Source organism: Elgaria multicarinata, chromosome 12, assembly GCF_023053635.1.
Source record: "Elgaria multicarinata webbii isolate HBS135686 ecotype San Diego chromosome 12, rElgMul1.1.pri, whole genome shotgun sequence".
NCBI lineage: Eukaryota > Metazoa > Chordata > Lepidosauria > Squamata > Anguidae > Elgaria > Elgaria multicarinata.
Window position 1 is genome coordinate 4299551 of NC_086182.1, and position 23583 is coordinate 4323133.

General features: G+C 42.9%; 1 protein-coding gene across 1 annotated transcript in view; it reads left to right on the forward strand.

Annotated features, from left to right (window-relative positions):
• SLC23A2 (solute carrier family 23 member 2) overlaps nucleotides 1-23583 on the forward strand; it is a 105228-nt gene that overhangs the window by 74404 nt on the left and 7241 nt on the right. Inside the window, exons 8-16 of the mRNA XM_063139372.1 lie at nucleotides 1117-1187; nucleotides 2420-2601; nucleotides 8735-8855; nucleotides 10541-10697; nucleotides 13269-13416; nucleotides 14584-14689; nucleotides 19296-19425; nucleotides 21695-21832; nucleotides 22990-23085. Of these exons, the coding sequence (XP_062995442.1) occupies nucleotides 1117-1187; nucleotides 2420-2601; nucleotides 8735-8855; nucleotides 10541-10697; nucleotides 13269-13416; nucleotides 14584-14689; nucleotides 19296-19425; nucleotides 21695-21832; nucleotides 22990-23085 (1149 nt within the window). The remainder of the gene's footprint in view (nucleotides 1-1116; nucleotides 1188-2419; nucleotides 2602-8734; nucleotides 8856-10540; nucleotides 10698-13268; nucleotides 13417-14583; nucleotides 14690-19295; nucleotides 19426-21694; nucleotides 21833-22989; nucleotides 23086-23583) is intronic.

The following is a 23583-nucleotide window of genomic DNA, read 5'->3' on the forward strand; positions in this document are numbered from 1 at the left end:
ATAGAAGGTCAGATCCCCACCCCACCCAGCATAGATATCATTGAGCATGTCATTTAGTGTGTGAATTGCTGTATTTTATGGCAAATAGACTAACTACAACTCTTCTTAGATCAAGATAATTACATTCCTCCATGCCTTAGGGAAGTGCTACAGCGTCTAGATATGTGAAAATTGCTCAGGAGTCATAAATTTAGAACATTTTGTTTATGAAAAGAACTCTTGTTCTGTCTTCCTTGACCACTTCTAACCTTCATGAGGCGTCAGACAGAAGCTGCTGTTGCAGTCTAGACAGCTAAATTAATAGGCGACAAATTTGAAGACAAAATATGCAAAAGTCACATTATCTGTGCTATGAAATTATTCCCACACCACTTTTAAGTGGTTCTGGGCCTCTTTGTGCCAATTGGGGTTACCCATTCTGGTATCTTGTGTGGCATTAGTGGTTAGCCCATAAGTGCAGTAAAGACAGTCTATTTTATAGGCAAAACCAAGTTTGCTTCCAAATTATGTAAAGGAAGGGGGGGAAACCCTAGGGTTTCTGGATGGGGTGGAATGGGGATTAAAATGAAACTTTGTCAAAAAGTGGTAGAGGGGATAAAAGTAAATCCTAACTGTTGAGAATAGGATGGCCAAATGGCTGGGTTAAACCAGCGGAAGGAAAAATGAGGCTAAACACTCAGGAAAGCTGTACTAACTACAGGCACAGTCCCTAGGAACAGAAGCATCATTGCCTGTGCCAGCATTTTCAGTGCCCACCATCCAGGTTCCCTTGGCCATTTCCATACAGGTAATGGCTTTTCCCTGCTTTTGTCCTCTGCATCTAGGATTTTGAGGTAGAGGGAATGTGGTATTGAGCAACAGAGCATGCTGCTAGAGTTCTGCAATCTCCTTGCTTGGGGGTTCCCAGGGACTGTTTGGACATGCTGGGCGTGCCTTAAGTAGATTATCCTTCCTTTCCACTTCTTTGGCCCCTTCCATGCTCTATGTAGAATTTAATGCTGGAAATGGTGGGTTGGGAGGAACCCCAAGTATTAGAAGACATTAGACTCTTCTGTATCTAAAAACATTTTACTTTATCTTGCCATAATGAGAAGTGTTCCTTTTTGCCCTTACAAGCTATAATGGTTCCAAATGTCACGACGGAGCTGCTGCACACAGAACATATCTGGTACCCCAGGATACGAGAGGTAACTTGCACAATGTATTCAATGCCTTCAGTGGGTCCTTCTCATCCGGATGACCTTTGAACTGTTAGAATTGTTACTCTTTTCCCTTAGTGCCCTTTGCAGGGGGCCTTGGACATGTTAAATTCACTCAATGCAGATTTTAACCCATATTTTATTTTTAGCTGCAAAGCTCCCCCAAACCCAGAGAGGTGAGGCCATGTTGTCACGCCAAGGAGATGGCATGATGTGTCTTGCGATGTGCAAGTGCTTCTCACCAGTAATAGCTAAAATAACTAATTAGCTGCTAACAAAGCACTGAATCACCTTATTTAGCAATGCAATCAACTGCTTTGTAAGGAGAAGAATCAGCACTTTGTCCCTTTGTAGTTTTATTTCAGGAAGTCAGGCACAATTGGAAGCAGTGCCCAGCTTTCAAAGACTACATGTTAGTCATGCTGTGCAGTTTCTCCTTCCCCTCTCACACCCAGTCTTTTATTCTTAAGAATCCAGAATAAATGTCCTTTATCAAGAAAAATCTCACCTAGGGGGGAAAAACTAGCATAGAACCCCATTCACATGTGTGTCATGGAACTTTTCTCCCATCCCATTGCTTTGGGCTGCCAGTTCTTCTGCAATTTAAAACATCCCCTCTCTCTTCCCCATCTTCAAACCATAGCACCATCCTGCCAAGAGGCCTGCAGCCAAGGGGGGGCTGACAGTCTCCTGAGACCACTGCGCTGCTCTCTATGCCAGCTTCTAAAGAGTACGTGTGACCAAATGCTTCATACACTCTGCCCCTAGGAGCTAAGAGCATCACCTCCGTGGCACCACCAGCCCTTGCCGGTTCGATCTGAGAACTTTAAAGGTTAGCTTGGAACCCAGGTCTTCCTGTATGATAGTGTGATGTACTATGGACACAACTGCCAGACTGGTCTAATGACCCTGTTGTGTGTTAAAACCTAAGCAATGTGCTTAAGCAGTAAGAGGAAGTGAATGAAGTGGGTAGCCTTTCTGCTGAACCTACTTCTGCTGGTAACATGGAATGTACCACTGAACTTCAGATATTTGATAGCCTGGAAAACTTGCTGCTTAAGCACTCAGTTGAATAACACTTGCCATCGCCCAGCTCTAGTCACTGACTTCGTTGACTTGCACTTCATAATCCATTTCAAACACTCTGCAGATACATACATACGAAAAAAAATCTATACAAAACCAATCTAATTAAGCTGTTTCTTGTTGTCTGTGTACAGATCCAAGGTGCTATTATCATGTCGTCTTTGATAGAAGTGGTGATTGGTTTCCTGGGCCTGCCAGGCGCACTCCTCAAATACATTGGGCCTCTGACGATTACACCAACTGTGGCTCTCATTGGGCTTTCTGGTTTCCAGGTTGCTGGGGAAAGAGCGGGCAAACACTGGGGCATAGCGATGCTGTAAGTATTCTTGGCTACCTTGACAGCTGAACTTGTACAGTAATCACTTGAGAACCTAAGCATATGACACTGCCAGGGGTGGGCAACCTGCGGCCCTCCAGATGTTTTGGCCTACAACTTCCATTTGCCCTGGACAGCATAGGCAATGGTGAGGGATGTTGGAAGGTGTAGACCAAAACATCTGGAGGGCCACCCCTGCTATGGATCATTGCCTCTTACCTCCTCAAGCCAGTATTTTAAAATGAGTATAAATAAATCAAGGGTGTGATCTGCATGGTGATTCAGACCTTCTAAATTATTGGGGGGGGGGGTAGTTTTCCAAACGCTAAAAGCAGCTAACAGTTATAGTAAAAGTATAAACTAATGCACAATAAAAATGAGCAACATCTGGATGATTGACTTCCAAAGGCCAACCCAAAACCTGCGTTTTGCATCACTCAGGTGAGAGGGACTTTGCCAGACCTCCTTTGCTAAAGTCATCTTGGGGCAACGAGCGAATGCCCTTGGCTCATCTGTATGACCAAACACTATTAGCAGTGAATAGATAGTGATTTTTTGTTTTGGGTGTTTTGTTTTTATTCCATGTTAAACAAAATTATTAAGCATATAGGTACTAGAATCATAGAATAGCAGAGTTGGAAGGGGCCTACAAGGCCATCGAGTCCAACCCCCTGCTCAATGCAGGAATCCACCCTCAAGCATCCCTGACAGATGGCTGTCCAGCTTCCTCTTGAATGCCTCTAGTGTGGGAGAGCCCACAACCTCCCTAGGTAGCTGATTCCACCGTCGCACTGCTCTAACAGTCAGGAATTTTTTCCTGATGTCCAGCTACTTGGCTTATTTGCAATTGTAGTAGGATTACCACTTATGACTCCGAAGGCACCTTACAAGAGTTAGTCCCAAAGCTGCCATAACATCAGTAGTAACTAGCTGTATGGTATAGTTGTAAGGCTTTTGTCTCTCCAGTGATGCATGACACCTTTGCTTGGTTCTCTGCTATTCACCATTGCTAATAACTACTGTGATACTTGGTTATGCAATACATTCCTGATCAGGGCTGCCGAGAGCACCACCACTGTTACTTTTTCTTTCTTTTTTTAAGGAAAAATGTATTTATGAGGCCTAATGTTAGCAATTTGTTTGCATAGTTGTGACTTATCAATATGTTCAGAACTATAGCACCATCCTTAAGTCCTCCCTCAGTCTTCATACATATTCGTCACTTCTGTAGTTCCATGTTATCCTGTTACCTTGCCTTGATTAGCCTCGTGTGTAGCCAGAGTAAAAACACCAAACATCAGTTTACCTGGTTATAGTTTAGGAGGCTCAATATTGGTTGGTTGGTTTTTTTACTTAGACCAGCCAGAATGAATCTCTTGAAGATTGTTGCTTTAAAGAATAGCTACTTGCAAGGGTTTCTCCGGTGGTAACCAGCTGAAACTTCGTTGTGCAAAACTGTTTGGACTTTTACCAGTCTCGAATAAATAAATGTATTTGACTTGGATAGACATGGGTGGTGAGAGGAGACATAATAGTTGTATGTCAAACTTGACTTTGATCTAATCAGGATCTATATTGTGCATTGGACAAATGTAAAAAGGAGAATTGATAGGAGTTGAACTAAATGGCACTATAGAAAAGGATTTAAGCTAAGCTTGCTATTAAAGTTGTTACAGTGGGTAGGACTGCATGATCAATATTGTCAGACCATAAATGACTCACACCTGGCCATGTTTAATAGGGAAGCAAAATAACCTGCAAGAAGAGTCCTTTTTGTTGTACTTTGGCTTACATTACTTTTTTAACACATTCTTTCTATCTTCATAGAATGCTTCTATATTTTCTGAATTTAGCTGCTGCCTAAATTCTTGATCTTTTCCTTGAGGATACATTGCTGGAGATAAAATCCAAATCCCAAATTCCAAGAAAGCAGAATGAATCTTGTAAAATATGCAAAACACATTCAGCCTAAGTTGATTCACACTGTTCAGCATTACCAGAACTACTGATACTTTATTCAAGACAAGTTCATTCGATTGTTGCCACTTAAAGAGTGTCTGACATCCTGACTTCTTAAATCAAGAATGTTGTAACAGGTTCCAAGTCAGCATTGACATAGATTGGTTGCACATTGATGGACATCTTGATAAGAAGATCTGCCTGTTTTGTAGAGATACAGATTATGAATCTTTTTTTATTTTTTTATTTATTTATTTATTTATTAAATTTATATACCGCCCCATAGCCTAAGCTCTCGGGGCGGTTTACAAAAGTTAAAAACAGTGAACATTTTAAAAAAGTATACACAATTTTAAACCATCAAAAATATAAAAACAACAGTATAAAACAGTATCCAGATTGACAACTGTCAGCCAAGTGCCATAATATCTGGGTGCCTTTTCCCCTGGCAGCAAGGTCCTTCATTGGGCCCCAATGTGTGCAAATTGTAACCCCCGGTCTTCAATGTTGGGAGCCTCCATTTTCCTGCTAGGCAGAATTCGTTAATTTTTTGAGTAATGTTATGATCGTAACTCCCAGATTCAACCAGTGCAAGTGAAACAGTTTCCCCTGGAAGCCATTTGAGGAGACAACAGGACAACAGAATCCATTTTGAGTTCTTGCTTATGGGCAAGGTTTTAGTGGTGAGCTGAAATGGGTCCACATTTTGCAGATATTCCCCACCCCCTGTAAAACTTGGGCCCTCTTTTTGGGGATTTCTTGCACTCTTTGTGAAACCATGTAAACATGGGAAGGGCGGTTTTTGTCCCATTGCCAAAGCAACCAGGCAAATTCTCCCTCATCCCAGTCCTCTGACTAATTGTACCCAAATGTGGCTTGGGATACATAATGGACTGCAGTCTGGCTACTTTGGCAACGGGGACCCCCCCCCCTCCCCCACCGGAGTGAGGGGAATGTGAATGCTGTGTTTGCCCCCAGTGATATCACCCTGTAACCAAATTGTCTGTGATGTCATTACATTTACTTAGGTGATTCTTATGACTAAGATCACATCATGAAGTCCTCTTAAGAAAAAAAAATGCCACGGAATCAGCAGCAGAATGGGGATATGACTGACTATGAACAGTGTGGAAAAACATGAAAAAGTGGAAGCTGGTGTCAGGGGCAATGAAACCACCCCTATGACATTTTTGCATTAGAAAACGGAATATTATAATAATGTGATGTGGCAGTCGATCAAACATTTTTGTCTAAACAAGCAATATTTTTAAAGTATTGTAAGGTTCTAACTTGTTTTTTCAAGGTTTAGATTCTACCTAAGCACAAGGAGGCTTTCTTTTTTCACTAATCTGTACGTCACAGGAGGTCGTGGCATCAGATGACCATATCTGCAATGACCATATCTTTGTGCCTCAAGCCTGAAAGAGAACTGATCTGTTCTCTTTTGGATTAAAGGCAATCTCAACCTCATTCTTTATGTGGGGATATAACCTGCCCTCTTAGAATTTCAGGGAAGTTTATTTAGGATACCATAGCTGTGTTCTTGGTGGATTAGCATTTCACAGAGTTATGTTTGGCACTCACCAAAAAGACAACTATCTTGTTTCAGCACAGAAAGTCTTCAGATGCGTAATGGCACAAGGATTTGTTGCTAATGGGCACCCCAAGGATTTGCTTATAGCTCGTTTCAAAGCTTAGTAGAATCATAGAATAGTAGACTTGGAAGGGGTCTATAAGGCCATCGAGTCCAACCCTCCGCTCAGTGCAGGAATCCACCCTGAAGCATACCTGACAGATGGTTGTCCAGCTGCCTCTTGAATGCCTCTAGTGTGGGAGACTTCACTTGAATTTGCTTACGTGCTGCTGCTACAGATCCCATGGCAACGAAGCAAGGCAGCCCAGGTAGACAGGTGTTTGCTGAAGAGCCACTTTAGGCCAATATGCCAGGCTCAGCACTGGAGAGGTCCTACGAATCAAATGTCACTCATAAGGAAAGAATCCTTTCCGAGTCCACACACTTGAACAGCTTGACCCTGATCTTAAAAGGGGCCACCTTACCTTTCCAAGGAAAATATTTATTTTTCTCCTTACTATCTTATTACGCACATGTCTTTGTCACATAAACTTTGTTATATGTATTTCCCCAGGGTTGGGAGTATATCCTATAGATTACCTGCAGTTCTTTTCCTTTTGAACTCCCCCTTTGGCTTTATATACTTTAAAACAGGGATGGACAACTTGTTTTGGCCTAGAACTGCTATCAGCATTCACTGTTGACTATGCTGGGTAGAGTTAACAGGAGTTGTAGGCCAAAACAATTAAATAATGTAATTAAATAAAATAAATAAATGTAATTAAATAAATAAATAAATAAATAAAACATCTGGAGTGCTGAGCCTGGCTTATTGGCCTAAAGTGACTGTTCAGCAAACACCTGTCTACCTGAGGTCCTAAGTACTAAGTGAGGTCTGAAGTACTAAGCTTTGAAACAAGCCAAATTCTGAGCTATAAGCAAATCCTTGGGGTGCCCATTAGCAACAAATCCTTGTGCCATTACGCATCTGAAGACTTCCTGTGCTGGAACAAGATAGTTGTCTTTATGGTGAGTGCCAAACATAACTCTGTGAAACGCTAATCCGCCGAGACCACTCCTGCTCTAAAAAGACATACCATGTTTTTTAATGCATTTAGAAAACATACCAGAATTAATTCTACCTAATCAGTTTTGATAGTTTGACTTTTCCCTTAGGAGAAGTTTCTAGAATGGAGACACAGTGGGACAGCCCATCATGGGTTAATTTACCTGCAAGGAGCTGCGGCACATGCCGTCCACCATTATGAATATGCAAGACCTAGCTGGGGCTTGCCTAGCACCCGAACCTGGGCAGAGGAGATTGTTTGACAGAGCCCGGGTTCAGATGACACAGCAAGCCACCACAAACTTGGGCTGGGGCTTATACGTTCATAATGGTGGATGGTATGTGCCCCAGTGCCCCAAGGGTGGACTGTGGTGTGGTCCAAACCAGGTCAATGGGTCCTTCAACCTAAGCTGCAGCAGTAATTTCACTTCTCTCACAGACAAAGGCTCAGTTCAGACAACATGTTAGTCAACACAGTGTGAAAACTCAATTCCACAGTTGAGTTTCTAGGGGGTACTCCTCACACAACATGTTCTAACTCCACCATTGTGTGACTGTGGGCTACCGTGGAGTTGAGTAAAATCCATTGCGATGTTTGATTGACAGATCCTCAACCCTCTCTCCTGCCCCAGTCCTCCCAATGGTATCCTATCAGCCACTGCTGCAAAAAAACACAATCCCAGCACCTCTCCTAGGGCGGCACTCGCTCCTTTCGCTGCTCTTGCCAGGGAACTCTGCAGCCAGTGGGAAAAGTCAACTCAATGCAACAGAAAACTCCATGGAGCCCACCATACAATGCAACAGTTGTGCAGGAACTCTCCTCTGTACAGCATGCATATTCAGCATGGAGTGTGTTCCCAAAAAATCTCCACCATGGGGTGGAGTTTTCCCGCCCAACAACACATTTCTTATTGGTGATATAAAAACTCCACCATGGAGTTCTAAAACCACCATTGAGAAACGTGTTGTCTGAACTTATTATTATTATTATTATTTATTTATATAGCACCATCAATGTACATGGTGCTGTACAGATTACGTAGTAAATAGCAAGACCCTGCCGCATAGGCTTACAATCTAATAAAGTTGTAGTAAACAATAAGGAGGGAAGGAGAATGCAAACAGGCACAGGGAAGTGTAAACAGGCACCGGGTAGGGTGAACTGAGCCAAAATGTATATATTCTAATGACCATTAGTCTTTGAGGCCTAGAAAGCAAGTTTACTGTGATGTTTTGGTTTTTTTGAGCTTCCAAGTAGTAAAAATTAATCCTGTGCTTCTAAAGCACATTTTAGATAAGCTGCTTTAATTTAATATTTTCATTTTTAAAAGTAAATTTCTTATTTTCCCTGACTGTAAAAATAAAAGCTCTTTTGTCATGCTAATATGATTTGTCTGCAAATTGTTACTGTAGTTTAAATATGCAAGAATAAATATAACTGCTAGAAATCAGAAATATTTCTATTGACTAACTTTTTTACCTGTTAAATTAGTGATTAGTAAATAGATAAACTTTTTTCTTCCCCCTTTCTTCAGGACTATTTTCTTAGTGCTGTTGTTTTCTCAGTATGCCCGAAATGTCAAATTCCCTTTACCAATCTACAAATCCAAAAAAGGATGGACTGCATACCGGTTGCAACTTTTTAAAATGTTTCCTGTAAGTAATCACCTGAGTTCTCTGCTTAGATTTAGCTGTGCTTCTGCTGTAACTTCTACTGGTTACTATCAAAATGGAAGCCTCGTGTGGGTTTGGGTTTTTACCCTCTTTGATTTTATAAAAGGCTGCATGATTTTTCTACAACCGTATCACAAAATCAATGCTGAGGACAATGTAATGGGTGACTGTGTGTGTGAATGGTCTTTTTTGTTTCCTGGTTTCAGCCTAAAGAGGTTCGGCCTCTTTAGGCTGTGTACCTGCTCAGATGTCTGTTGCAATGTTGGTGGGGGGAAACGAAATCAGTGGGTGTGGGTGTGTGAAAAAACAAAGTCAGTGTTAGGGATTGCTAGAAAATGGAATGAAAATAAAATAGGAAGTATCATAAAGCTGTTAAATAGATAGTATAACTATAATCTGGAATTCTACATACAGTTCTGCCATCCCACCTTAAAAAGGACATCAGTTGAGCTAAAAAATATACAAAGTTAAATGATCAGTGAATTTGGGAGCATCTTCCATTTCATGAAAGGCATACAATTCAGGCTATTTATTTAGAGAAAATGCTACTAAGAGGATACATGATAGAGAATTAAGGAGCTATGAATGATGTGGAAAGAGAGATACTCCCTTTCAAAGCATGGAAGTTCAAGGTCATTTGGTGAACATTTTTGGTAGTAAATTCAGGACAAACACATTTCATAAATTCACTTCTGAAATGGGTGCTCATTTAGATGTCTTTAAAAATTATTAAACATTTAGTGATCATGTCTGTCAGTGGCAGTTATATCTGATAGCTGAATAGAACCTCCATATTCAGGTGTATTATACCTCTGGTTATCAGATGTTGAGGGCTAACGGGATGGCTATCATCTTGACACCCTGTGTGTGAGCCTTTCAGGAGCATCTTTTTGGCCAAACAGATCTGTTTGCAGATAGTGCTGTGTTAAATGGATCTCTGGTGTGATCCAGCAAGCCAGTTACCCATTTCCTCCACCTTGAAATCTGTTGTAGGGACCCACTATCTTAGGAGCTCAACACTTTGTGCCACATCATCTTTGAAAAATTCCCACTGGTATCCACTGGCTTTTCTTGTGAGTTGATCAGTATACCCAGGGCTTAGTTATTACCGTATTTCTTCGATTCTAAGACGCCATCGGTTGTAAGACGCACACTAATTTCAGTACCACCAACAGAAAAAAAGCTTTGATTCTAAGAAATAATAAACACACCTGTGATTCTAAGACGCACCCCATTTTTAGAGATGTTTATGGGGGGAAAAGTGTGTCTTAGAATCGAAGAAATACGGTTTTATACGGTATATAAAAAGGATCAATATCAACCCCTTAGGGGGCAATCCTGTGCATGTTTTGATAGAAAATGTCCTACCACTGGCTGGGGCATACTATGAGTTGTTGGACTTTTTTCTGTCTAAACTTGCATAAGATTGCACCTTTAAATGCTTATTTGGAGACATTCCCAGTTTAGGAAATTGTATGAAAGATCCCATTTGATTTGGAAAGATTTTTAAAAGCTTATTAAAGCTTCTTTCTTTCCTTCCTTTTTTTTAATGGTAAGCTGATAGTTTTTTCCCTATTGGAAAATGATATTGCAGTATTAACAATGAGACCCTCTATGCCCGTTACCTTGCTACCATATTCTAAATGCCTTTCTGTTCCCCACTGCAGATAATTTTAGCCATTCTGGTGTCATGGTTCCTGTGCTTCATCTTCACTGTGACAGATGTCTTTCCACCTGATAGCACAAAGTATGGATTCTATGCGCGAACCGATGCTCGGCAAGGGGTTCTTTTGGTAGCACCCTGGTTCAAGGTCCCTTATCCATGTAAGTGCAGCTAACAAGCATTTAGGGAAGGGGGAGGGTCTCCCTCAAAGCTTTGCTTCTTGGTGTGATCAGTCTAGACTTACATTCGTTTCTTTCTTTCTGTGTCTTGTAGAAGTAAGAAAATATTACTTTCTCATTGGCGTGTAGCTGTAGAAATAAGACTGCAAAATTTAGTCTCTGTGTTGCTTTCATTGCTTCATAGAGGTGAAACCGCATATTATTCATATTCTGCCAGTTTAAATTTAGGTCTTCGGGTTTAGGCAGATTTAATCAGCAGATGTCATGTGTTTTAATAGCTGGGAAGGCTGATAGTTCAGTGATAGAATAAATGTATCTAAGGGCCTTGCTAGACCTAAGTGAGAATTCAGGGGAGAGGAGGGGAGACCTCGTGTTATGAATAACGCGAGTTCTCGCCCTTATTCAGACGCCAGACGTGACAAGCTCTGGCGGAGAGCTGTCGCGGCCGCCATTTTTTTTAATTTTTAAAGCAGCAGGAGGCTTGAAAGGTAAGTAGGGGTTGGGTTTTTTTTTTTAATTCTCCTTCCCCCCATCCCCCGCCCAGCCATCCCCCTGGTCCCATTCTCCTTCCCCTGCCTGGTATCCCCCCCGCCCGCAATTCCCCCCCCCCAGATGTCCCCTGGGCCGCGATTCCCCCCCTGATCTCCCCGGCCTCTGTTTCCCACCCCCCGATGACCCCCCCCATAGCCCTGATGGCCACTGCGCTCCTGTGGAGCGCTGCTGCCCGTCCGCCGCTTTTCCCAGCTACTCCGGAGTAAATCCAGTAGCCGGGAAAAGCACTGGACCTGGCTACACACCCGTGGTCCCAGCGTCAGCCTGACCTGAGGCCGGGGCCGCGGGAAGAACCACGCTACAAGCGGTTCCCGTTAGCGTGGTGCCAGGGCGGCTCAAGGCCTGGCTGAGGCCAGGATCCCCTGTGCATCATCTGGACGCACAGGAACGAGCACGGGCCGCGCACCGCGCTAACCCTTGGTCTAGCAAGGCCCTAATTGATCCCAGGCTCAGTTCACAGCATCTCCAGTTAAAGAGAAAGAGGCGGTGAAATATCTCTGCCTGAGTCCTTGGAGAGTAGCTGCCAGTCAGAGTAAGAGGCAATACTAACACAGATAGACAAACAATCTGACTTGGCATAAGATAGTTTTGTATATATTGGCTTAATAGTGGTGTGGATTAAGCAGAAGGAAACATTAACAATCTCAGATATGCAGATGACACCACTTTGATGGCTGAAAGCGAGGAGGAGCTGAGGAGCCTTATGACAAAGGTGAAAGAAGAAATTGCAAAAGCTGGGTTGCAGTTAAACCTCAAAAAAACCAAGATTATGGCAACCAGCTTGATTGATAACTGGCAAATAGAGGGAGAAAATGTGGAGGCAGTGACAGACTTTGTATTTCTGGGCGCAAAGATCACTGCAGACGCTGACTGCAGCCAGGAAATCAGAAGACGCTTACTTCTTGGGAGGAGAGCAATGACGAACCTTGATAGAATAGTTAAGAGCAGAGACACCACACTGACAACAAAGGTCCACATAGTTAAAGCAATGGTATTCCCCGTAGTAACCTATGGCTGCGAGAGCTGGACCATAAGGAAGGCTGAGCGAAGGAAGATAGATGCTTTTGAACTGTGGTGTTGGAGGAAAATTCTGAGAGTGCCGTGGACTGCAAGAAGATCAAACCAGTCCATACTCCAGGAAATAAAGCCAGACTGCTCACTTGAGGGAATGGTATTAAAGGCAAAACTGAAGTACTTTGGCCACATAATGAGAAGACAGGATACCCTGGAGAAGAGGCTGATGCTAGGGAAAGTGGAAGGCAAAAGGAAGAGGGGCCGACCAAGGGCAAGATGGATGGATGATATTCTGGAGGTGACAGACTTGACCTTGGGGAAGCTGGGGGTGGCGACAGCCGAAAGAAAGCTCTGGCGTGGGCTGGTCCATGAAGTCACGAAGAGTCGGAAACGACTGAACGAATAAACAACAACAAAAACTGTTGATACTGTGAGGGAAAGGGGGGGAAAGCTTTCACGAGAATATTGTTTTTGTCACATGCATATTGAAGCTGGTGGCATCTTTAACTTCTGCTTTTAAAGTATTTGTATGATACGATACGGGGATTGCCAGATGACAAACCATAGCTCAAATCCAGTCCTCAAAGCAATCTGATCTGATTTCCCCACAGTTTCACTCATGAAGAAAAGAAAAAAGGTTTCAAGTTGTAAGAAACAGATGTTCCATGTCTGCACATACTCTCATTTCTGTTTTTTTGTATGTAACATAGAAATAGACATACCCATCTGATGCGGTGCTAAGCGTCTGCACTCGTGCTTGGGAGAAGCCCTGCTTACTGGATGGCCCCAATTTATTATAGAGCCTGACCACGAGTGAAGGGTCAGTTGATGTAGGAAAGCCCCCAACACCAATGTCAAGAGAATAGAATGTCCCCACCCTGTTCCAGGGATGGGCCATCTCCTGCGATTTAAGCGAACATTTTACGCCTTGAAAGACATTTTGTTTTAAGTAGAATAAGAAAGATTTCTTTGTGTTTGCCTTCACAGTTCAGTGGGGATTGCCAACGGTTTCAGCTGCGGGCGTAATTGGAATGCTCAGTGCAGTGGTTGCTAGTATCATCGAATCAATTGGCGATTATTATGCCTGTGCAAGGTTATCTTGTGCGCCGCCGCCACCAATCCATGCAATAAACAGGTACGCTTCCTGAAAAGTACACTATTCTTTTCCAACTCTATTTTTTTCTTATTGCCCTGGTCTCAAAGCCAAATTTGGTGTTAATTTCTTTTGGTTTTTGCAGTATGACTGCATAGAATTACAGGGTCAAATTATTCACAACTGTGGCATAATTGAGGGTGAATTTAGAGATGTATATAATAACTTAATGCTGCAGCATCAACTAGGAAGTTGGATGATCAAATTCCCATCCCAGTCAAATATCACAGACAGAGCTTTCATATGCCTTCACCTCAAACACCTTTTTCATTAGAGGTAGCTGCACGTTTATATACAAGTTACAAAGTGCTGTGTAAGAAATGTGTGTGTGTGTGTGAGAGAGAGAGAGAGAGAGCGAATCAGCACTGAGCAGCCACATCTGTGGTTTGAGCTAGGATTTCCAAGCCAGGTAATGAGGACTTGGACGTGAGCGCCAGTATGTCTCTAGAAACTAACCACTCTGTTAACAAGAAACTTCAATGAAGTGTTTTCCTAACGTGAGGAAACATTCAGTCTTACAGTTCCTCACCTGTTGTCTGAAATGTTACAGTCCCAGAAGGACATTCCTGCATGCTTTTTCTGCATTTGAATTTAGCTCTCTGCCTCTTGCATAAACTTCAGGGCTGCAAAGCTATGTTGCTTCCAAAAACCTTTAAAATATCAGCATCAGCAACAAGTTTATTTGTATGCTGCCTTTCCATAAAAACTATGCTCCAAGCAACTTACAATAGCAGTGAGAGCAACAATACATAGCAAAGCCCCATAATCATAGTAACAATTTCATCTTCATAAACAATATATACAAATACATCATAAATGGAGGTTGATACATTATACCGCATCTATTGATGGTTGGATATGCAAAATGGCAGTCATACTCCACGGTGGATGTCAGGTTGTGCAAATTGTCCTGATTCCTTTTGGTTGTAATGATGTGAAGTTTTTTTTTTTTTAAAAAAAAAACCCATTTTGCTTTATTTGTATTATTATGAATGCATAAGCGTATTTGACCAGATGACCACATTTTTATTTCAAAACTTGAATACTTCGTCCTCAGTGTCAGAAAATAATTTTGTTTGGTTGAGGTTTTTCCCCCTCTCCTTTCTAACATGCCATAACTTCATCCCAACATTCCTCTTTTAATTGCAGAGGCATTTTCATAGAAGGCCTTTCCTGCGTATTGGATGGAGTGTTTGGCACTGGGAACGGATCCACTTCTTCTAGCCCTAATATTGGAGTCTTGGGGATTACAAAGGTACCAGACCTATTCAAACAAGCGAGTGTTGCCCCTTTAGCAGTGTCCTAGAGACCAAACACAGTGAGATCTTTCCCTGCAGGTGCTTAATGAGGAGGAGAGAGGCTTGCTCAAAAGCGGGGATGGATTAAAATTGAACACTGAGAGCAAAAACATAATTCCCTGGTGAACTATTTGACGTGATTTTAGCCTTTGGCTTGCATATTTAAGATATTCTAATGCTGATTAGTTAGCTTTTGTACTTCCAGTCAGGGGCGTTAAAGCTCAGTAAGAATATGAATTGTTTCACCCAGTGTGTGGTTTTAGAAATGAGTTGATATTCTACCTTCCGTTGTAAAATATGGGATATCCTGGAATGTCTTAGGCTGTTTCTACACCAGCCTGAAAATCCGGGCTGGTCACAGCCAAGTCCCTGTGCGTCCAAATGACGCACAGGGACTCCCGGGGGAAGGGTGGACTAGCACGGATTTTCCCAGGGATAAGCACTCCCTGGGAAAACCTGATTCCTCCTACAGTCTTGGGATGATCCCGAGACCACAGGAGTTGTGTGGCTGCCCGTCCCGGCTTCTTCCCTCCTCCCTGCGAGTAGGGAGGTCATCAGAGGAAAGGAGCTGGGACAGGGGGAGTCCAGGTCCATTGGGGGTGGGGTGGGGAGCAGGGTCGGGGCTTCTTCTTTTTTTTAACCTTATTTTTTGCTGGAGCGTGAGTGCACTCCAACTCCTCTTCCTTAAAAACAAAAATGGCCGCCTCCATTCACGCAATGTCCCTCCTCCCATCCCGGACGTCGTGCTGGCCATGTGGACATGGACGATCCCGGCTGGAGGTAAGTCTGGGATCGCCCCCCCCCTCCCTCTATAACCGTATGGTGTAGAAAGGGCCATAGAGTCAAACCACACATGATGGTATGAGACCTTTCTTTTTAAACGTTGGTCTGTCCCAATCACATGTAAAACTCTGTATGTGTGTGTGCCTAGGTTAGCCCTGCTTTAATCCTCCCCGCCCCCTTTCTCCTTGCAATCTCCTCCAGGCGTCTTTTCAGTATTGCAGCCCAGGAAAAAGAGTCTTAAGGAATAGAAAGGGGACAGGAGAGCGAGAGGGCTCATCGCTCCCACCTGCATGCTCATTTTGTAATTTCATTGTCAAGTACAGTAAACATTTCAGTTATCACTTGGGAAGCCCACCTGCTCTCTAGCATGCTTTATACATGATTGGGACAGACATGCATTGAAAGCCGTGGGTCTAGCAGAGTCATGTGCAGTTTGGCCTGCTTGTCATCTTCGTTTGTGTTTGAAAGTGTACATGTGAACATTGCCACCTACTGGATGCCTCTCTTTGAACATTTCAGGAGGGAAACGGCTCAAGTAAATGAAAGTGTAGTATTTCCACAGCCTAATTTTATACTTATAGAATCATAGAATAGCAGAGTTGGAAGGGGCCTACAAGGCCATCGAGTCCAACCCCCTGCTCAATGCAGGAATCCACCCTAAACCATCTCTGACAGGTGGTTGTCCAGCTGCCTTAATGAGGGGACAGTCAAATATGGATATGGGTTTGGATTTGTGCCCCTTCCGAGCTTGAAGGTCCAGGACTGTTTACATATGTAAAACAACAGAAAAGAGAGAATGTGACAAAATTGAAATCCCACCTCCCATCCTAGCGAAATGCTAGTCTCATCCTGGCAATTTTAAGTCATTTCAAATAGAAAGGTGCTAGGAAGCTTTTTATTTATTTTTAAAATAAGAATGATAAAAAAGTATATTTACAAAATTATTTCCCAGAGCTTCGGCTATTGGGCGGTATAAAAATGTAATAAATAAACGAAAACTTTTTCTTAGTTTTCTTATTGGAAATCAACGACAGAGAAGAGAATGAAGTCAAAAAGGCCATTGTTGTATTAATAACTTCCTCTATGCCTTCTTGGCAGGCTGAAGTAATGCAGATGCTTTCTTTGATACTTCTTACGTAAAATTAATTGTAGCCATAAACAGAAGTTTGCCAGCAGCACGGTAATGCAACTTAATAAGTCTAAATAAATGGTTTATCAATCTGATCTCCTTCATCCTACGGTGCTACACACTCTTTTCTCATTGTTCTTCTTCAGTTTGCTTTGCACACTTATGCAAATATTTAGAAACCTAGTCAGATCTGTTTTACAACTGAATGAGAAGATATTGCTCACTGGACTACCAATCATAGATGAAATAATGTTTTGAGCAAAGGACTAACAGTGTGAAATCTTTTAAGTTTTTATTGGGTAGTGTACAAGCAAATGTTATACATATATGTCCAGCCTTCCTCAACCTGGGGCGCTCCAGATGTGTTGGACTGCAGAGCTGGCTGGGGCATTCTGGGAGTTGTAGTCCAACACATCTGGAGCACCCCAGGTTGAGGAAGGCTGGTCTAGATCTTTTTGTAGCAAAATGCCTATTTAAGCTAGAAATAAGCAGCTTTTTTAGGAAGGTCGGGTTTTTTTAATCTTGAAAGTTTATCTTCATGGCATCCTGCCTTTGTACTTAATCTTTCTTAGCTAAGATAGTAACGTAGCCAAGAGTTTTGTGAAGGAGACCTTTGCCCATAAGTACAGTGTGACTCAGTTCAAACGAAACACGATTGTCACATGAACTCTGATGCTTGTGTGTGAAACTGCCAGTGCAAAAAACTTTGCGTCCCCTGGGAGCCTTTGTTTGGAGTAAAGCATCCTATTATTCAATTGCCCTCTTCAAAGAGTTTAGCCTCGAGCAATAGCTGTGCTTTATTTTGGAATTGTTTCATTCTGTTACGTAACTCTGCAAGAAAATTAGTTTTGAACTAGAATGCCCATAAGCAAGAACTTAAATACCAGGTTGACCACTCTTACCAGCTTGCCTTCATTTGAGTACTGGGACCACGTGATAACAGAACTTCGTGCTAGTGGATCTGCAGTTTCACCCAATCTACGTGATCATATGTTAAATGTGGCGATATGAATCAGCCTTGAGAACATTTTTGTTTCAAAATATCAAACTCTTGTGGTTATGCAGCAAGGAAAAAGCTGAAAATATCAGCCAGTGCCCAGCAAACGAGTAGGAGGGAAGGGGACCATGGGTGAGAGGGTGCTGTTGCACCACATGTCCTGCTTGTTCATCCCTGGCCAATGGCTGGTCGGCCACTATGTGAACAGAGTGCTGGACTAGATGGACCCTGGGCCTGATCCAGCCTCAGGGCACTTCTTATGTTCTGATGTTCTTGAGGTTTGGTGGGGGGGGTGTAGATCAGTGGTTCCCAAAGTGGGCGGTACTGCCCCCTTGGGGGCGGTGGGATTGCATAGGGGGGCGTTAAGAGGCAAAGGGGCAGCAGGGGGCGCTTGAGGTGGTCTTTTCCGAGAAGCGCCTCTCCAGAAGGTTTTAACACCCAGGGACATTTTTATGGGAGAAGGTAGTTTGGTCCCAAGCTATATAGGGGAAGAATCCACACATGTATTAATACCGTTTAAGAAGAGTCCTTTTAACTGTGAATTGAAATGTTTCAAAAGCACCAAAACGCTAATGAAGAGACATTTTTAACAGCATTTAACAACGTTAAGTTTGTTTTTAATGGACCCCACAATTGTTGTTTTTAAATGGATACTGTTGTTTTTATACTGTTTTTGTGTGTGTGTGTGTGTGTGTGTGTGTGTGTGTGTGTATGTGTGTTTAAATTGTATACTTTTAATGTTTACTATTTTTAAATGTTGTAAACCGCCCAGAGAGCTTCGGCTGTGGGGCGGTATATAAATGTAATTAAATAAATAAATAAATAAATAAATAATACCCTGCTTGGTGTGCCCCGCCACGCCGGCTGCAAAACAGAGGCGTCGGCTCCCTTTTCCCTCCCTCCCTCGGCAAGCCTGAGGATTTTGAATAAATATTCAATTAATTGTTACTGTTTTGAATTTTATTGTTATTATCATCCTTAGTGGGTTGTTGAAAACTGCTATTCTGAATAATGATTTTTATAGTGTAGGGTAGGGGGCTCTGGGCATGAGTTTGTGGAACCAAGGGGGCAGTGACCTGAAAAGGTTTGGGAAGCACTAGTGTAGATCCCCCAGTAATGGAGATGTTCAGCTCCGTCCTTCATTCTCCAGGCCCCCCAGGCCCTAATCCCTTTCCTCTCTCCACCTGCTGTTGCACCTGCTGCGAGTTCTTTCCCTTTGGCTCTTGTTGCTGTGAGAGAGATTGTCATGGGGCAGTGCCACCTTGGTTTTGCTGGCACCACATTCCTTCGTGGATCCAAGAATACTTTCAGGGGTGTCGTAAAATGCTCGTCTCATCAAGAGTCCCTCCCAACTGATTACTGATTGTTCTTTTTTAGGAAAACACATTCGGCAGAGAGCTTGATTGTCTGCTTTCAGTTGGGAGGAAATGGAAAATAAACATCATATCGAATAAATTTATAACCAGCAGAAAAAGTCTTTCTTTTCTAGAGTGTGTGTGTGTGTGTGTGTGTTTTTTAAAAAATCTGAACTTCTAAGCAATGTTTTGAACTCATTTCTAAAAACTTGTCTCAAATTGTAGCCATCAACAACAAAAACTCTGTTGGAACTTCCCCGAAGTATTGTACTTTATCTCTGCCTCGGTGTGTTTTGTAGGTTGGAAGTCGGCGTGTTATTCAGTATGGAGCTGCGCTCATGTTGCTGCTTGGAATGGTTGGCAAATTCAGCGCCTTGTTTGCATCCCTCCCGGATCCAGTGCTTGGCGCTCTTTTCTGTACTCTCTTCGGTACTGGATTTCTTCCGTATATTTTGTCTGTTAGGGATAAGCTCTCTCTAGAGCAGCCTTCCTCAACCTGGGGTGCTCCAGATGTGTTGGACTACAACTCCCAGAATGCCCCAGCCAGCTGGCTGGGGCATTCTGGAAGATGCAGTCCAACACATCTGGAGCGCCCCAGGTTGAGGAAGGCTGCTCTAGAGCCATGTCAGCTGACAGTCATCCAGTTTCTCTTGTGTTCTTTTCCTGACCTGGCTGTAGTAGCCCTTGCCTTCCTAATTCTCATACTTACATCTGGTAAAGCTGCTTCAGAGTGCACCACACCCGCTCGCTTGGGCTTGAAGGGCTTCAGCCCCCTTCACACGTTACTCGCATGGCAGTGTAACGCCTGTTGTAAGGGCCTGCTGGGTCACATTCCTAGCCTCACCCCTGATGGCAGGCGGCCCTCTTGCCTCTGCTGGTCACACATTTGCATGCACGTCAGAAGTGAGGACACCTACCTGCTTCATAATAATCCCCAGATACTAGAATCCCTTTGCGATCAGAGTTGCAGAGCCTGCACTAATTTCCACACGTAGAGGTCTACATGCAAAGGCATCCCTGCCTCAGATGTTGATGTCAGGCACAGGGCGACAGTAACTTGGGAAGCAGAGTTTATTTTTAAAAATTTAGTAGATTGCCCTCGCCCTAGCTGGCCCTTAGGCCAACAAAGGAATGCTTTAAAATTAGATCAAAAAACAAAACCAGTGTTATCTGGGGATCAGTCTGCTACGTATACACAGAGAAATTATGTGAGTAGGCAAAAGAGAAAAACTCAGTGCACAGTATTGTAATTAGAAATTAAAACTGAATTCACGATAGAGGAAACTAGAACTTACATGGCATTTAAAAGTAAAAGAAATAAAATATTTCAAAGCAAAAACTATAAGAAAAATGCAAAATTTCTTTATCAAAGCAGCCTTTCATACAAGACCCCATAGTTCTCCTCTTGGGAGTGAAAGGCATCTGTCTAGAAGTCACACACACACACACACCCCTTCAGAAGCCCCAATAACACATATCTTAAGATGAGTGTTGATAAACTGAATATCTGAAGTAACTTTGAGAAGTATTATGGAGGATATAGCAATGCACCCAACCCATAATAGTAGAGGAATGAAAGGACCTGTGAAATGTGAGCTGAAGCTGTGTTTATGTCTGCATTGGAGCAGGTTTTATACCTAATGCACAAAGTGCTCTTATGACCTGTGTTTAAAGATGAGAAAGGTTTTAAAAGCACTTTGAACTTTAAGAAGTGCCGTATAAGTTTTTCAGTGCTCCAACACAGACATAAACACTGTCAGGATTGGGTCCAATCTCCCTGGTTTGGCTTCAGACTCGGATTCAGATCAGGATGCAGAACTGGAAGAAGGCCAGGCAAGACAGGGAGTGGGGGCGGGGGGGGGAATTCTCCAAGGCAGGGATCTACACTACTGCTTTATAGCAGTTTATAATGGTATTGACAACTGTTGGGGTCCAGGGCACATTCCATATACTATTTTCAAAGTGTTATATGCTGCTTGGTGTAGATCTGGCCCAGGAGTCAGGGATGAATCTTCCCAGGGGCTTATCGAACACAAGGCCCAGGTTCAAAGACCATCATTCCCCACTGCTTCTCCGTGGAAGCTCAGCCTTTGTCGGAGGGGACTGGAGCACCAGAATTGACAAACATCAGAGTTGGGAGGAGGTCCGCCAGATTGGCTGCCCATCAGATGTTAGGTCAGGAGGACTATCACTGAAGGAGGAGCACATTAAAAGACTGGACATGGGGGGACGGACAGCGTCCATTTGAGTTGCCAGGCAACTTCCTTGCTTTGCTGAGCTAATTAGGTTCACTTGTAGGTGTGAAGAGGTGTTATTAACTTAATAAAGATTTTGTGGATTGCACAGGAAGTCTCTGTTGCCTCACTACACATTGGGTGGGCTTAGCAATCCCTGACAAACACAGCTTTAGACCACATTTCACATATGCCCATTTGTAAAGCAGGCTGTACTCTGATTCCCATTTTACAAATGGGGCAACTGAGCCTTAAAACCCCTTTTCAAGGCTATGCCTAAAACATGACCCTTTAGACTGCCACAATATATTTAAGCATTATTCAGTGAACGGTTGTTTCTTAGCTTCTACAAAGATTGAGTTTACATTTGCTTTTTAATGGCGGGATTTGGAGAATATTGGTCTTCTGTATAGTATTTCACATTACATAGCATAGGCTGAAAATCTGTCATATTTCTTGTCTAGGGATGATTACTGCAGTCGGACTTTCCAACCTGCAGTTCATAGATTTGAATTCTTCACGGAACCTTTTTGTACTTGGATTTTCCATCTTCTTTGGACTGGTCCTGCCAAGTTACCTCCGACAAAACCCACTTGACACAGGTACAAAGCATTTTTTTCTTAATCTGATATATATATATGAATGAATGAAACATACTCATGCTGAAACCACTTATTTAGAATTTTTAAAGAAGTACTCTGAAGTATGTATTCACACAACCCATGTGGAAAAGGGTCTTGTAAATATTTCAGCCCATACTCAGTCAACAAGGGCTGCAATTATTAATCAGTCACCTGGTGATTCATTTGTTCCTTAGAATTAATTAGTTAAAGCTTTAACTGCAGACTAAAGTTGGGCTTGCCAGAACTTGCTGTTCTTGAAGGCTTTCTAGGGCAACCTGAAAGTGACACAAGAGCCCTCCGACCGCCAGCCATGTTTAATCAAAGATACATTTAAAACATGGATTTTCTACAGTATGTTTTGCAAGCTGTTTGGAACTGGTAAGAGAGCTCTTTGTTATCGTGTTGTACGGTATGTTGAACCAATGAAAAATTACAACCTTTCTTCAGGATCCTTACACATAGAATCATAGAATAGCAGAGTTGGAAGGGGTCTACAAGGCCATCGAGTCCAACCCCCTGCTCAATGCAGGAATCCACCCTAAAGCATCCCTGACAGATGGCTGTCCAGCTGCCTCTTGAGTGCCTCTAGTGTGGGAGAGGCCACAACCTCCAACCTCACAGTATACTGTACTATTATAATGATATATTTATATGGTTTTTTGTTTACGTATTGCTGTTTTGTTAGCTGCTTCAGGAACTTTTTGTGGGAAAGTGGCCTATAAATTAGATGATGATGGCCAGTCTTAGCCCAACATTGTCCACCCTGACTGGCATCACTTTTCCAGGGTTTCGGGTCTTTCCCGTTACCTGCTCCCTCATCCTTTTAAATGAATATGCCAGGAGTTGAACCTGGGACTTTCTGCATGCACAGCATGTGCTCTGCCAAGGAGCTGTGCCTCCCCCATCAGAAAGAATTGAACAGGGTGAGATTAAGCAGGCACTCTGCCCCGCCAGGTGCACTGTCTCCAGGTGGAGCAGGGTGGCAGAACATCATACATGTGCATTCCTGCAGGAATCATAATTCAAGGCCTGTGTGCTCTATTGACTGTGGGGACGGGCTTCTGAAATTACGTGTATAAATATAGTAGTTCTTCCGATTCTAGTCTAACCGTTTTCTTTCTCTTCTGTTCTTGTAGGAATAACCAGCATTGATCCTGTACTCAACGTTCTTCTCACTACAGCCATGTTTGTTGGGGGTTGTGTAGCGTTTATTTTGGATAACACAATTCCAGGTTGGTCATGCAGCTTTGTCTGCCTTTTCCCTCTCTTGGCCTGCCCGCCTTCCTCCCCAATAGGCTTGAGACAGAGAATCCCCACCACAGCCACTCCTCAACACAGGGCAGCTCCCATTGTGTTTGTGGGACTCCTGCAGCAGCGCTCCGTGAGTTCTTTCATTTTGTCTTCTCCCATCTGCTGCTCTCAGTGCAGCTCCAGATCTGCTGCCAGGTGCGATCAGAAGGGCTGCTCTTGTTTGAACACAGGACTTGCATGCCTGACGCTCACAGGATGGATGGATTCATTGAATCTCTGGATAATTTAATGACAGGACTTCTTTCAACATCTTTTTAAAATTCTATACGTAATTACTGTAACGAATACTAAATATCCAAATAAAATTTCTAAACAGTTAGAGCAACCTTCCCCAACCTGGTAGCCTCCTGATATTTTGGACTTCAAGTCCCAGCAGCCGCAGCCAGCATTGCCATTGTTCAGGGATGCTGGGATTTGTA